The following is a 15282-nucleotide window of genomic DNA, read 5'->3' as shown; positions in this document are numbered from 1 at the left end:
TATATTTCCAAGTCGGGATGGTGTGTGATCTGGAGGGGAACATGCAGGTGGTGTCATTCCCATGTGCCTGCTGTCCTTGTCCTTCTAGGTGGTAGAGGTCACAGGTTTGGGAGGTGCGTCGAAGAACGTAATGATGCTTTCTATGTTTTGTGACTTAGGAGATGTTAGTTATTAATGTTAGTCTGTCAGCGTGACTTGGTTGATAGACCTCTTGCCCTGGGTTCAAGCTGCACTTGAGGACTTAAGCACACAACCTAGGCTGATTACCCCAGTGCAGTACTGAGGAAGTGCTGCATTGTAAGAGATATCCTCTTCAGAGTACACATTCAATTGTGGGTCATCAGTGCTTATTTTGATGGTTGATGAGCATGCTAAAAATTCCATTACATAAGAATATAAGAAATAGAAGCAGGAGTAGGCCATACGGTCATTCAATAAGGTCATGGCTGATCTTCTACCTGAACTCCACTTTCCCACCCTATCGCCATATTCCTTAATTCCCTTAATGTTCAAAAATCTATCGATCTCAGCCTTGAATATACTCAAAGACTGAGCATCCACAGCCCTCTGGGGTAGAGAATTCCAAAGATTCACCACCCGCTGAGTGAAGAAATTTTTCCTTATCTCAGTCCTAAATGGCCAACCCCTTATCTTGAGACCATGACTGTTAAGTTCTGGACTGTCCAGCTAGGGGAAACAGCCTCTCAGCATTTACCCTGTCAAGCCCTCTAAGAATTTTATACGTTTTAATGAGATTCCCTTTCATTCTTCTAAACTCCAGAGTATATAGGCCCATTCTACTCAATCTCTCCCCATAGGACAACCCTCTCATCCCAGGAATCAATCTAGTGAACCTTTGTTGCACCCCCTCTAAGGCAAGTATATCCTTCCTTCGGTAAGGAGACCAAAACTATACACAGTACTCCAGGTGTGGTCTCACCAGAGCCCTATATAATTGCAGTAAGACCTCCTTACTCTTATACTCCAATCCCCTTACAATAAAGGCTAATATACCATTTGCCTTCCTAATTGCTTGCTGTACCAGCATGTTAACTTTCTGTTATTTGTGTACAGGAACCCAAAATACCTCTGACTACCAACATTTTTTAGTCTCTAACCTGTTAAAAAAAATATTCACATTTCCCCACATTATACCACTTCTCACCCACTCACTTAACCTGTCTACATCCCTTTGTAGCCTCTTTGCGTCCTCCTCACAGCTTACCTTCCCACATAGCTTTGTATCATCAGCAAACTTGGATACAATACACAAGGTCCCCTCATCTAAGTCATTGATATCTATTGTAAACAGCTAATGCCCAAGCACTGACCCTTGGGGCAGCCCACTAGTTACAAACTGCCAAACCGAAACTGACCCGTTTATTCCCACTCTCTGTTTTCTGTCCATTAACCAATCCTCAACGCATGCTAATATATTACCCCCAATCCCATGAGCCCTAATCTTACGCAAAAACCTCTTGTGTGGCACCTTATCGAATGCCTTTTGAAAATCCAAATGTACAACATCCACTGATTCTGCCTAATCATATGATATTCTAAGTGCCCTTTTACTACGTCCTTAATAATAAATTCTAGCATTTTCCCGACGACTGATGTCAGGCTACCTGGCCTATAATTCCTTGTTTTCTCTCCCTCTTTTTTTTGAATAGCGGTGTAACATTTGCTACCTTCCAATCCATGGGGACTGTTGTAGAATCTAAAGAATTGTGGAAGATCAAAACCAATGCATCCACTATCTCTGAAGCCACCTCTTTTAAAACCCTAGGATGTAGGCCATCAGGTCCAGGGGATTTGCCGGCTTTTAGTCCCATTAATTTCTCCAGCACTTTTTCTTTACTAATATTAATTACGATAAGTTCCTCACTCTCATTAGACTCTTGTTTCCCCTCGATTTCTGGTGTGTTTTATGAATACATAAAGAGCAAGAGGCTAACCAAGGAAAAAGTAGGGCCGATTAGAAAACAAAAAGGTAACTTGTGTGTGGAGGTGGAAGACTTGGGTATGGTTCTTAAAGAATACTTTGCTTCTGTGTTCGTAAAAGAGGAGGACGAAGCAGATGCTTTAGTTGAGGAGTCATGATGTGGAGATGCCGGTGATGGACTGGGGTTGACAATTGTAAACAATTTTACAACACCAAGTTATAGTCCAGCAATTTTATTTTAAATTCACAAGCTTTCGGAGGCTTCCTCCTTCGTCAGGTAAATGTAAACATTTACCTGACGAAGGAGGAAGCCTCCGAAAGCTTGTGAATTTAAAATAAAATTGCTGGACTATAACTTGGTGTTGTAAAATTGTTTACAATTAGTTGAGGAGGAGTGTGAAATATTGGATGGGATAAACATAGTGAGAAAGCAAATATTAAGAGGTTTAGCATCTTCAAAATTAGATAGATTGCCAGGCCCAGATGAAATGTATCCCAGGCTGTTAAGAGAAGCAAGTAGCAGAGGTTCTGACCAACATTTTCCAATCCTCTCTGGCTACAGGCGTGGTGCCGGTGGACTGGAGGACTGCTAACGTTGTACTGTTGCTCAAAAAGAGAGAAAGGGATAGACTGAGTAATTACAGGCCAGTCAGCCTAACATCGGTGGTGGGCAAATTATTGGAAAACATTCTGGGGACAGTATTAGGATCATAGACAATTTACGGCACAGAAGTAGGCCATTCGGCCCATCATGTCCGTGCCGGCTAAAAATGAGCCATCCAGCCTAATCCCACTTTCCAGTACTTCGTCCTTAGCCTTGTAGGTCACGGCACTTCAGGTGCACATCCAAGTACTTTTTAAATGAGTTGAGGGTTTCTGCCTCTACCACCCTTTCAGGCAGTGAGTTCCAGATCCCAACCACCCTCTGGGTGAATAAAAATTTCCTCAGCTCCCCTCTAATCCTTCTACCAATCACTTTAAATCTATGCCCCTGGAGTGATTGTTTAGGGTGGTGAATGAGGTGCCAATCAAGCCATCAATCACATATAGACCAGATCGGGTAAGGATGGCATTCAACGGCATTACCATCGCCGAATCCCCCACCATCAACATCCTGGGGGTCACCATTGACCAGAAACTTAACTGGACCAGCCACATAAATACTGTGGCTACAAGAGCAGGTCAGAGGCTGGGTACTCTGCAGCGAATGACTCACCTCCTGACTCCCCAAAGCCTTTCCACCATCTACAAGGCACAAGTCAGGAGTGTGATGGAATACTCTCCACTTGCCTGGATGAGTGCAGCTCCAACAACACTCAAGAAGCTTGATACCATCCAGGACAAAGCAGCCCGCTTGATTGGCATCCCATCCACCACCCTAAACATTCATTCCCTTCACCATCGGCGCACTGTGGCTGCAGTGTGTACCATCCACAGGATGCACTGCAGCAACTCGCCAAGGCTTCTTTGACAGCACCTCTCAAACCCGTGACCTCTACCACCTAGAAGGACAAGGGCAGCAGGCACATGGGGACAACACCACCTGCACGCTCCCCTCCAAGTCACACACCATCCCGACTTGGAAATATATTGCTGTTCTTTCATCGTCGCTGGGTCAAAATCCTGGAACTCCCTACCACGTGGACTGCAACGGTTCAAGAAGGTGGCTCACCACCATCTTCTCAAGGGCAATTACGGATGGCAATAAATGCTGGCCTTGCCAGCGACGCCCACATCCCATGAACGGATAAAAAAAAATTGGCTTTGTTTAAATTTAAGACCCTTGTTTCGGACTTAACTACATCACTCTCAACATGGTAGAATTTCATATTGAGTTTATGATAACTCAGCCCCAGAGGATCGTTAACTATAAGATTACTAATTAACCCGTCTCATTACACAATACTAGATCTAAAATAGCCTGTTCCCTAGTTGGTTCCTTGACTTGTTCTCGAAAACTATCTCGGATGCATTCCATGAACTCGTCCTCCAAATTACTTTTGCCAATTTGGTTTGCCCAGTCTATATGAAGATTAAAGTCCCCCATGATTATTGCATTACCCTTGTTACATGCTCCTCTAATTTCCTGGTTTATACTCTGTCCAACACTATAAATACTGTTAGGAGACCAATGAACTATTCCCACAAATGTTTTCTGTCGCTTGTTATTTCTTAGCTCCATCCATACTAATGCCATTGCACAATTAAAAGAAGATCAGGGAGTTTTTTAATATCTTGGCCAACATTCCTCCCTGAATAATACCACCAAAATTCATTTGCTTGTCATGCAACTTATTTATATTTGTAGATCTGGCTTCACAAAATCGTTACTGTGTTTGCCTACATAACTGTTCTTTTTGATATATATTGATGACCTGGACTTGGGTATAGAGGGTATAATTTCAAAGTTTGCAGATGACACGAAACTTGGAAATATAGTAACAGACTTCAGGAGGACATAGACAGACTGATGAAGTGGTCAGACACGTGGCAGATGAAATTTAACGCAGAGAAGTGTGAAGTGATGCATTTTGGTAGGAAGAATGAGGACAGGCAATATAAACAAAATGGCACAATTTTAAAGGGGGTGCTGGAACAGAGAGACATGGGGGTGTACACATGCAAATCTTTGAAGATGCCAGGACAAGTTGAGAAGGATGTTAAAAAAGCATGTGGGATCCTGGGCTTTATTAATAGAGGCATAGAGTACAAAAGCAAGAAGTTATGCTAAACTTTTATAAAACACTGGATAGGCCTCAGCTGGAATATTGTGTTCAGTTCTGGGCACCACGCTTTAGGAAAGATGTCAAAGTTTTAGAGAGGATGCAGGAGAGATTTACTAGAATGTTGCCAGGGATGAGGGACTTCAGTTAAGTGGAGAGATTGGAGAAGCTGGGGTTGTTCTCCTTAGAACAGAGAAGGTTAAGGGGAGATTTGATAGAGCTGTTCAAAATCATGATCGGTTTTGATCAAGTAAATAAGGAGAAACTGTTTACAGTGGCAGAAGGGTCGGTAACTAGAGGACACAGATTCAAGGTGATTGGTAAAAGAGCCAAGATGACATGAGGAAACATTTTTTTACGCAGCGAGTTGTAATGATCTGGAATGCACTGCCTGAAATGGTGGTGGAAGCAGATTCAATATTAACTTTCAAAAGGGAATTGGATGAAGGGAAAAAAATACAGGGCTATGGGGAAAGGGCAGGGGAGTGGGACTAAATGAATAGCTCTTTCATAGTGCTGGCATGGGCACGATAGGCCGACTGGCCTCCTCCTGTGCTGTAACTGGTATCAAACTATGAACAGTTCCTGTGGTTCAAATATTTTCACAGCTCCATGTCACTTTCAACATTTCCAATCTTCCTCCAGGATAACAGTAAGACTGCAACAACCTCTCACCATTTTCTTTTTCTCTGCCTTCAGTTCCCCTCTGTCTATGCTTAAGTAAATGATTCATGAAATTTTTCTGAGTGCTTGACTTTCTCATCGATTCTGTAGGCTGTTCCAGCCACTTGCCCCCTGCCCGAGACCAGTTTTCCATCCTCGAGGACTTCTTGTTCCCTCCGAATGCCTTGTTAAGTGGTTTACCTGCCAACATTACTTACTTTTAAGCTTTTCTGACTGTTTTTGGCAGTCTGCCATGTTTTTATCTGTTTACAGATTGATTCAGCAGACAATTCCATCCACTTCCCCTCACAGCTGCAGATGTATACCACTACCAGTAGTTGGACCTTCATAAACTCAGGAAGCTGCAGGTCTCCATGCCTATAACTATAACATCATTAATACACTAAGGGAAATTCACTTTGCCCTGACTTTTTATGGGCAATGCCACGGAAGATCCACTAAATATATATAAGTCTTTGGGGTGCTTCTGGCCCTCTAAGGTCCCTTGCCACCTCTAATGCTGCAGCAGCATTTCCGCTACAGCACCGTTGCAATTATCCTCTTCACACTGGAAAGCTCTTTCCAGTGTGAAGAGGATCTCTCTGGGAGCCTGCCATGCATCACAAATAACCCCTGACCCAAGGAAATGGCTTGGGGTTGGGGCGGATTCCGAAGGGTGGGCGGAAGTTCCGCCTAGCTGGATTTCTACCTGAAGAGGAGAATCCCGGCCGATGTGTTCCACGCATGCCCCCATCACCTACTTTGGGAACATACTCTAAATTTAAGGTGTTTCAGCCACTTCCTTTAAGTAATGTACATTTTTAAACTTTTAAGATGTATACCAACTTTTATGTGTATTATTAAATGAAGCCTGGTTACTGGTAATGGTTAATTTTGTGTTAAAAATGCTTCAAAGTGGTCTCTTGAAATAAAAAATGTCCTGCGACAATTTACTTTTCTGTTCTTTGGCCACGCTAAAGTTACACAGAAATCACCTTCAGAGCAGGAAAATTAAATCTGCATTCGATTTTTCACTGAAAAGTGTTTTAATGTGCAATGCTGCCATAAACCAAATAAACTTTAGAACAAAAAGCAAAATACAGCAGATGCTGCAAATCTGAAATAAAACCGTAAAATGCTAGAAACACTCAGCAGGGCAGACAGCATCTGAAGATTTGGTTAACGTTTCAGGTCGATGTTCGAAACATTATCCCTACCTTCCTCCCTCCAGATGCTGCCTCACCTACTGAGTGTTTCCAACATTTTCTGGTTTAATGTCACTTTAGAATTGTGGTAATTGTTGGCATTTGTCCCCATAGAAAAACCAGTGTTATGGTAAAACAGAAATAATTTGATCTTTTCCAAACTGAAGTCCTAAAATGCCTCATAAAATTGAAGACAGATGAAAAGTGACACTTTTGGAGATCCATCCTTCCCTACCGTTGAAGGTCACCCTCCACTACTGTGGGCTAATATTGTATTTTTTTTTATTCGTTCATGGGATGTGGGTGTCGCTGGCAAGGCCAGCATTTATTGCCCATCCCTAATTGCCCTTGAGAAGGTGGTGGTGGTGAGCCGTCTTCTTGAACCGCTGCAGTCCATGTGGTGAAGGATCTCCCACAGTGCTGTTAGGTAGGGAGTTCCAGGATTTTGACCCAGCGACAATGAAGGAACGGCAATATATTTCCAAGTCGGGATGGTGTGTGTCTTGGAGAGGAACGTGCAGGTGGATTTGTTCCCATGTGCCTGCTGCCCTTGTCCTTCTAGGTGGTAGAGGTCACGGGTTTGAGAGGTGCTGTCGAAGAAGCCTTGGCGAATTGCTGCAGTGCATCCTGTGGATGGTACATGCTGCAGCTACAGTGCTCCGGTGGTGAAGGGAGTGAATGTTTAGGGTGGTGGATGGGGTGCCAATCAAGCGGGCTGCTTTGTCCTGGATGGTGTTGAGCTTCATGAGTTTTGTTGGTGCTGCACTCATCCAGGCAAGTGGAGAGTATTCCATCACACTCCTGACTTGTGCCTTGTAGATGGTGGAAAAGCTTTGGGGAGTCAGGAGGTGAGTCACTCACCGCAGAATACCCAGCCTCTGACCTGCTCTTGTAGCCACATTATTTATATGGCTGGTCCAGTTAAGCTTCTGGTCAGTGGTGACCCCCAGGATGTTGATGGTGGGGGATTCAGCGATGGTAATGCCGTTGAATGTCTTGGGGCGGTGGTTAGATATTCTCTTGTTGGAGACGGTCATTACCTGGCACTTGTCTGGTACGAATGTTACTTGCCACTTATGAACCCAATCCTGGATGTTGTCCAGGTCTTGCTGCATGTGGGCACGGACTGCTTCATTATTTGAGTGGTTGCGAATGGACCTGAACACTGTGCAATCATTAGCGAACATCCCCATTTCTGATCTTATGATGGAGGGAAGGTCATTGATGAAGCAGCTGAAGATTGTTGGGCCTAGGACACTGCTCTGAGGAACTCCTGCAGCAATGTCCTGCGACTGAGATGATTGGCCCCCAACAACCACGACCATCTTCCTTTGTTCTAGGTATGACTCCAGCCACTGGAGAGTTTCCCCCCTGATTCCCATTGACTTCAATTATACTAGGGCTCCTTGGTGCCATACTCGGTCAAATGCTGCCTTGATGTCAAGGGCAGTCACTCTCACCTCACCTCTGGAATTCAGCTCTTTTGTCCATGTTTGGACCAAGGCCGTAATCAGGTCTGGAGCGGAGTGGTCCTAGCAGAACCCAAACTGAGCATCGGTGAGCAGGTTATTGGTGAGTAAGTGCCGCTTGATAGCACTGTCGACGACACCTTCCATCACTTTGCTGATGATTGAGAGTAGACTGATGGGGCGGTAATTGGCCAGATTGGATTTATCCTGCTTTTTGTGGACAGGACGTACCTGGGCGATTTTCCACATTGTCAGGTAGATGCCAATGTTGTAGTTGTACTGGAACAGCTTAGCTAGAGGCGCAGCTAGTTCTGGAGCACAAGTCTTCAGCAGTATATCTGAGATGTTGTTGGGCCCCATAGCCTTTGCTGTATCCAGTGCACTCAGCCGTTTCTTGATATCATGTGGAGTGAATTGAATTGGCTGAAGACTGGCTTCTGTGATGGTGGGTATATCGGGAGGAGTCCGAGATGGATCATCCTCTCGGCACTTCTGGCTGAAGATGGTTGCAAACGCTTCAGCCTTGTCTTTTGCACTCACATGCTGGACTCCGCCATCATAGAGGGTGGGGATGTTTACAGAGCCTCCTCCTCCCGTTAGTTGTTTAAGTCACGACTAGATGTGGCAGGACTGCAGAGCTTTGATCTGATCTGTTGGTTGTGGAATCGCTTAGCTCTGTCTATAGCATGTTGCTTCCGCTGTTTAGCATGCATGTAGTCCTGAGTTGTAGCTTCACCAGGTTGGCACCTCATTTTTAGGTACGCCTGGTGCTGCTCCTGGCATGCTCTTCTACATTCCCCATTGAACCATGGTTGAACCCCTGGTTTGTTGGTAATGGTAGAGTGAGGAATATGCCGGGCCATGAGGTTACAGATCGTGGTGGAATATAGTTCTGCTGCTGCTGATGGCCCACAGCACCTCATGGATGTCCAGTTTTGAGCTGCTAGATCTGTTCTGAATCTATCCCATTTAGCACGGTGATAGTGCCATACAATACGTTGGATGGTGTCCTCAGTGCGAAGACGGGACTTCGTCTCCACGAGGACTGTGCGGTGGTCACTCCTACCAATACTGTCATGGACAGATGCATTTGCGACAGGTAGATTGGTGAGGACGAGGTCAAGTAAGTTTTTCCCTCGTGATGGTTCGCTCACCACCTGCCGCAGGCACAGTCTGGCAGCCATGTCCTCAGGATTCGGCCAGCTCGGTCAGTAGTGGTGCTACCGAGCCACTCTTGGTGATGGACATTCAAGTCCCCCACCCAGAGTACATTCTGTGCCCTTGCTACCCTCAGTACTTCCTCCAAGTGGTGTTCAACTGGAGGAGGACTGATTCATCAGCTGAGGGAGGGTGATAGGTGGTAATCAGCAGGAGGTTTCCATGCCCATGTTTGACCTGATGCCATGAGATTTCATGGGGTCCAGAGTCAATGTTGAGGACTCCCAGGGCCACTCCCTCCTGACTGTATATCACTGTACCGCCACCTCTGGTGGGTCTGTCCTGCCGGTGGGACGGGACATACCCAGGGATGGTGATGGAAGAGTCTGGGACATTAGCTGTGTGGAAACTTAATATTACTTATTCTATACAATGCATTAACACCCAAACAAAGTAGTACAAGAGAGAGAGTTTATTTTTTACTTGTATACAAGTGGAAGCGCACCTCAAGACAATGGTTGAGGATACATCTTCGTCGAGTTCAAGAAACAGCTCACGTTTATACAGCTCAGTAACAACGCCCACCTGTCACAGACTATGGGCGTACACATACATTCTTTATTGGCTCAGGTAGTTGGTCAATCAAAATAGGGAACCCACCCACGAGTTCCCATAGCCATCTTGATATCTTGGACGCAGGCCTGGGAAAGTGCTTTTCCCTAAGAAACTGTCTTTATTATCAGTAGGTCTGTAGCTAGTCTCAAGGCTATATGGTCATTTTTTCCTGTAGTCAGCTACCTCTCTATCTAAAGGGAGGACAGCTATCAGCATGAGAAACTCAAAGTAATTACACAATTGTGCTTCTATGTGTTTTCGTGAGAAACTTTATTATGTGAGTTTAAGTGAATTAGCTAATCAATTAATATGGTCAAGTATCCCTTCATGCATTTCCACATTCGTGAGTTAGGTGAATTAGAGAGAGTTAATATGGTCAAGTATCCCTTTATGCATTTCCACAGCTAAAAGTTATGATTCTGTGAGTATGGCTATGTCAGGCTGTTGCTTGACTAGTCTGTGGGACAGTTCTCCCAATTTTGGCGCAAGTCCCCAGATGTTAGTGAGGAGGACTTTGCAGGGTCGACTGGTCTTGGTTTGCTGTTCTTAAACCACCTGTTCTTTTATTCTGTGCCAAAACCAAAATGTAACTTTTTTTGTAAAATTGGATCTACGGGAGTTCCATTTCTAAAATAACCATATAGTGAAGAGATGACATGTAAATGACAAACATGCTGGCGGAAAGGAATGACCTCAAATTACAAGTTGAGAAGGAGACAGTAATAATTTTCCATTTATAATAATAATTTGTTTCCCCTTTCTCCCATACTTGACCATTCAGAACAAGATAATTTTGGATCCGATGCACTTCAGCGAACAGCGATACAGGCCATCTCTGGAGGAGAGGCTGGAGAGTATTATCAGTGGAGCTGCACTGATGGCAGACTCGTCGTGCACACGTGATGACCGGCGGGAAAGAATTGTGGCCGAGTGTAATGCTGTGCGACAGGCCCTTCAGGATCTTCTCACTGAATACATGAATAATGTAAGTTATATGAAACCAATTTGCTGTGGGGGCCTACGATCCTTCATGTCTGTATTCCATACAAATCCTCATTCGGAGCAACCTTCCATGTACAATTGCATGAGTCGGCTTTCAAGGCTTTGAAATTATTAACACTAATTTATTTGCGACAAAAATGAATAATGCAACCAGAAAATTTCTCTCAGTAGCTCCAAAAGATGTGGTTAAAGGAATCGTGCAATAATTAGTTATTAATGACGTGCTTTTTGAAAATTTAGGGAATTAATAATAGTTCCAGATGTGGTATACTGGAAATGACAAATTTAATGAAATTGATCACTGCAGGCAGCTATTTTTCATAAATTTCATTGCATTTCCATTCTACAGAATTTGTCTAGAGTATTTTCAATTCTTCAATATTATCAGAAAATTAATTGGAATATTTCTGATCCACATAGCTATAAGGAACAGCTCAGGAAATGTAGCTATATTTAGCAATTTTTATCTGAGTTTACAACTACAACTACAATGTAATGTTTGTTTGAAAATAATGATGCTATGCTTAAAGGAAAACTCTACATGGTTTCATAATGACCATTGAAAAGGTATGCTCCCTGATTCCATTTCTTTAATACCTGATCACTTGGTTTTGCCTACTTTAATCAAATTTTTATTTCTTGACTGGAGACCTATAGAAGTAATCTAATACCTTGTACTGATGAATTCTTCTTTGGACCATGAATGCGCAACTTAAAATTATATTTTGTCATAGTGTATGTCTGCTGAGTTCTATTTTGCATTCTTATTATTTTAATTGGTAACATTTGTGTGGAATAGTGGATGATCTTAAGGGTTTGGTAAGAATGGCATATCCATACAGGATATGATGATGCAGTAACATTACCAGTTTTCTTCAGTGTTCTTGGACTCAATATATAACTTGGAGAAGTTAACTGAACTTCATTGCAGAGTCAGATACATTCGTGGAATTACATAGAATGTGCAGCACAGAAACATTCCATTCAGCCTGACAGGTCCATGCAGGTGTTTATGCTCCACACGAGTCTCCTCCCTCCCGACTTTATCTAACCATATCAGCATATCCTTCTGTTCCTTTCTCCCTCGTATGTTTACCTAGCTTCCCCTTAAAGGCATCTATGCTAGTCACCTCAACTACTCCTTGTGGTAGCGAGTTGCACATTCTAACCACTCTCTGCATAAAGAAGTTTCTCCTGAATTCCCTATTGGATTTATTAGTGACTATCATATATTTTTAGCCTCTAGTTCTGGCTGTCCCCCGCAAGTGGAAACATCTTTGCTACGTCTACCCTATCAAACCCTTTCAGAATCTTAAAGACCTTTATCAGGTCACCCCTCTGTCTTTTTTCTGGAGAAAAGAGCCCCAGTCTGCTCAGTCTTTCCTGATAGGTATAACCTCTCAGTTCTGGTATGATCCTAGTAAACCTTATTTGCACCTTCCTCCATATCCTTTTTATAATATGGAGACCAGAACTGTTCACAGTACTCCAAGTGTGGTCTAATCAAGATTCTATACAAGTTTAACATAACTTCTCTGCTTTTCAATTCTATCCTTCTAGAAATGAAACCCCAGTGCTTGTTTTTTTTATGGCTTTATTAAGCTGCGTCACTACTTTTAATGATGCATATATTTGTACCCCCAGATCCCTCTGCTCCTCTACCCCATTTTGACTCTTACTATCCAAGCAGTATGTGGCCCTCTTATTCTTTCTACCAAAATGTAATACCTCACACTTATCTATAATGAAATTCATTTGCCAATTATACGCCAATTCTGCAAGCTTATTAATGTCTTCCTGTATTTTGTCGCAGTCCTCCTCAATAATATAAATAACAATTGTAGTATATTCTCAGCCATGCCATATCCTCTATTACAATACTGAGCCCAAGTTCACATGTAGTAACTAGCACCAGCACATTCTGTATAAATGAAATAAACAATCTGATTCGGCAGGATTTCCTTCATATTGGAAAACACAATTCATCATGAAAGTCTTTACGATATTTCAAATTCCCCATTCATACTTCTACAGGTGCTCTTTTCTCTGGTTATCTTCCCATTAATCAGGTGCCGTACCAGTGTGATCTTCAATTAACTATCTTTGTTAGCTGGCTGACCAATTTAACACAGACTAGATATACTTCCTTGGTCTTTGCATCTAGATGCAATCAGGATCATCGCATTTTAAATCTTTCCCATTTTTTATCTGCTGTCCAAGTTGCAAAATTACAATTGGAGTGTTGAAGTAATTGTTTTCTGATTGAATTTACACAAATATATCAATAAAATTTATTATTTTCTTCCCCAAATAACCAATTATGGAACAGCTGTAGTAAAGGAGTAATATAGCTCAATAAATTCAGCTGAATTACAAATTATGCAAAAATTCCTAGATGTATTAAGTCTGTGTTGAAATGATTGGTGTTTAACCAATTAAATAGCTCTCTAATTCAGAATGCAGCTCTGACAGTGATTAAACTAGATAACCAAATAACATTGCTTGTAATCAGGACTCTTAATGAACACTAATGGAGCTTTTCACTGATGACTAGCTTGCGTAAACTATTGACCTGAGAATGGATAGTTCTCAGCAGATTCTGCATCAATGTATGAAAATCATATCTGCTTCGAGAATTTTCTCTTTATGCTAATCTTTTATAGTGCCTATTATGATACTCTTTTGCCCTCCTCCTAATCCTCCTCTACAGACAGATTCTTTTTTTCCCTCCCTGGTGTAGGGTACTGAGGTCAATTGTTACAACCCTTATTGCCACCCTGAGTGAGATTAGCTTAGTTAGCACAGACCAGTAATAAAACCTGGGACCTTCTGGTATATGACGAAGTTACATGTTAGTTTCACCAAATGTCCCCATGCAAACTTTAACTTGCATTCAGTCTTTGTTTTCCTTTTCCATTTCTACATGTGCAAACATAAAATTTCACATCACAGTTCTCACAAAATAGTTTCCATATTTACGGACACTAAGCAGTGTTCAGTTTATGCCATGAACATACCAGTATTACTTTGGTTCATTTGTTTCAACTGAAACAAAATTCTGTTTTTAAAAAGTGTTTTGTGGGCCAGATACTTTTGTGGAATTTTAGAGATTCTCACCAATGCCATGTCATATGGTAGCATTGTACTGTTGTTGAACCTTGATATTGTTAACACATATTGATACATGCTGTAGTATGATTCTTCTGTAAAATAATTTTACATTTCATATTTGAGTTTTGCATAAACTTGGCTTGTATTCGGTTGACGGATGATCTAATTGAGGTGTTTAAAGTGATGAAGGGATTCAATAGGGTAAGTACAGATAAACTATTTCCTCTGGGGGGGAATCCAGAACAAGGGGGCACAATGTTAAAATTAGATCTAGGCCATTTAGCAGTGAAATCAGGAAGCACTTTTTCATGCAAATGATAGTGGAAATCTGGAACTCAGACCCCCAAAAGGCTGTGGATGCTGGATGAATTAAAATTTTCAAGACTGAGATCGATAGATTTTTGTTATTTAAGGGTATAATGGGATATGGAGCAAAGTCAGGTAAATGGAGTTGAGGCACAGATCAGCCATGATCTGATTGAATGGCAGAACAGTCACTGAGCGACTGCAGGACATTCTGAAGGGAGAGGGTGAACAACCAGAGGTCGTGGTACATATCGGTACCAACGATATAGGTAAAAAGAGGGATGAGGTCCTGCAAGCAGAATATAAGGAGTTAGGAAATAAGTTAAAAAGCAGGATCTTCAAGGGTAGTAATCTCAGGATTACTCCCAGTGTCACATGCTAGTGAGAATAGGAATAAGAGAATAGACCAGATGTATGCGTGGCTGGAGGGTTGGTGCAGGAGGGAGGGATTTAGATTCCTGAGGAATTGGGACCGCTTCTGGGGAAGGTGGCACCTGTACAAGCCGGACCGGTTGCACCCCAACAGATCCGGGACTAATATCCTCGCAGGGGGGTTTGCTACTGCTGTTGGGGAGGGTTTAAACTAGAGTGGCAGGAGGATGGGAATCTGAGCGGGGAGTCAGAAGAGAGTAAGGTAGAGCAGCAAGAGAGGGGAGGACCCAAGGGATATTTACAATACAAATAGTTGTTCAAGAACAAGTGAAAGGGAAAAGCGTAGAGCAGCAGAAAGAAAGTGTACTTTAGGCACTACAGATAAAGTGAAAACTAGAAGGTGTAAAGCGATTAACCCAGCATCAAAGCTGAAGGATAGGCTATGGTGTGTGGCCCAACTAAGAGTTCTATATACAAAGTATAAGGAATAAATTAAATGAACTACAGGCACAAATTCAAATTGGAGGGTATGACATGATAGCTATTACTGCGACATGGCTGCAGGATGGTTAGGATTGGGAACTAAATATACCAGGTTATAAGGTCTACGGAGAGATAGGGAAAATGGAAGAGGGGGAGGAGTAGCTTTAGTGATTAGAGATGAAATCACTTCAATGATAAAGGAGGATATAACGAGAGGTAAGCAGCCAACAGAG

General features: G+C 42.6%; 1 protein-coding gene across 1 annotated transcript in view; it reads left to right on the top strand.

The window, feature by feature from the left end:
- ctnna2 (catenin (cadherin-associated protein), alpha 2) overlaps positions 1 to 15282 on the top strand; it is a 1371619-nt gene that overhangs the window by 340405 nt on the left and 1015932 nt on the right. The window contains exon 7 of the mRNA XM_067981945.1: positions 10557 to 10760. Coding sequence (XP_067838046.1) covers positions 10557 to 10760 — 204 coding nt within the window. The remainder of the gene's footprint in view (positions 1 to 10556; positions 10761 to 15282) is intronic.

The sequence above is a fragment of the Heptranchias perlo genome, chromosome 1 (genome assembly GCF_035084215.1).
Source record: "Heptranchias perlo isolate sHepPer1 chromosome 1, sHepPer1.hap1, whole genome shotgun sequence".
NCBI lineage: Eukaryota > Metazoa > Chordata > Chondrichthyes > Hexanchiformes > Hexanchidae > Heptranchias > Heptranchias perlo.
The sequence above is the reverse complement of the archived record's forward strand: the minus strand, read 5'-3'. Positions and strand labels throughout refer to the sequence as shown.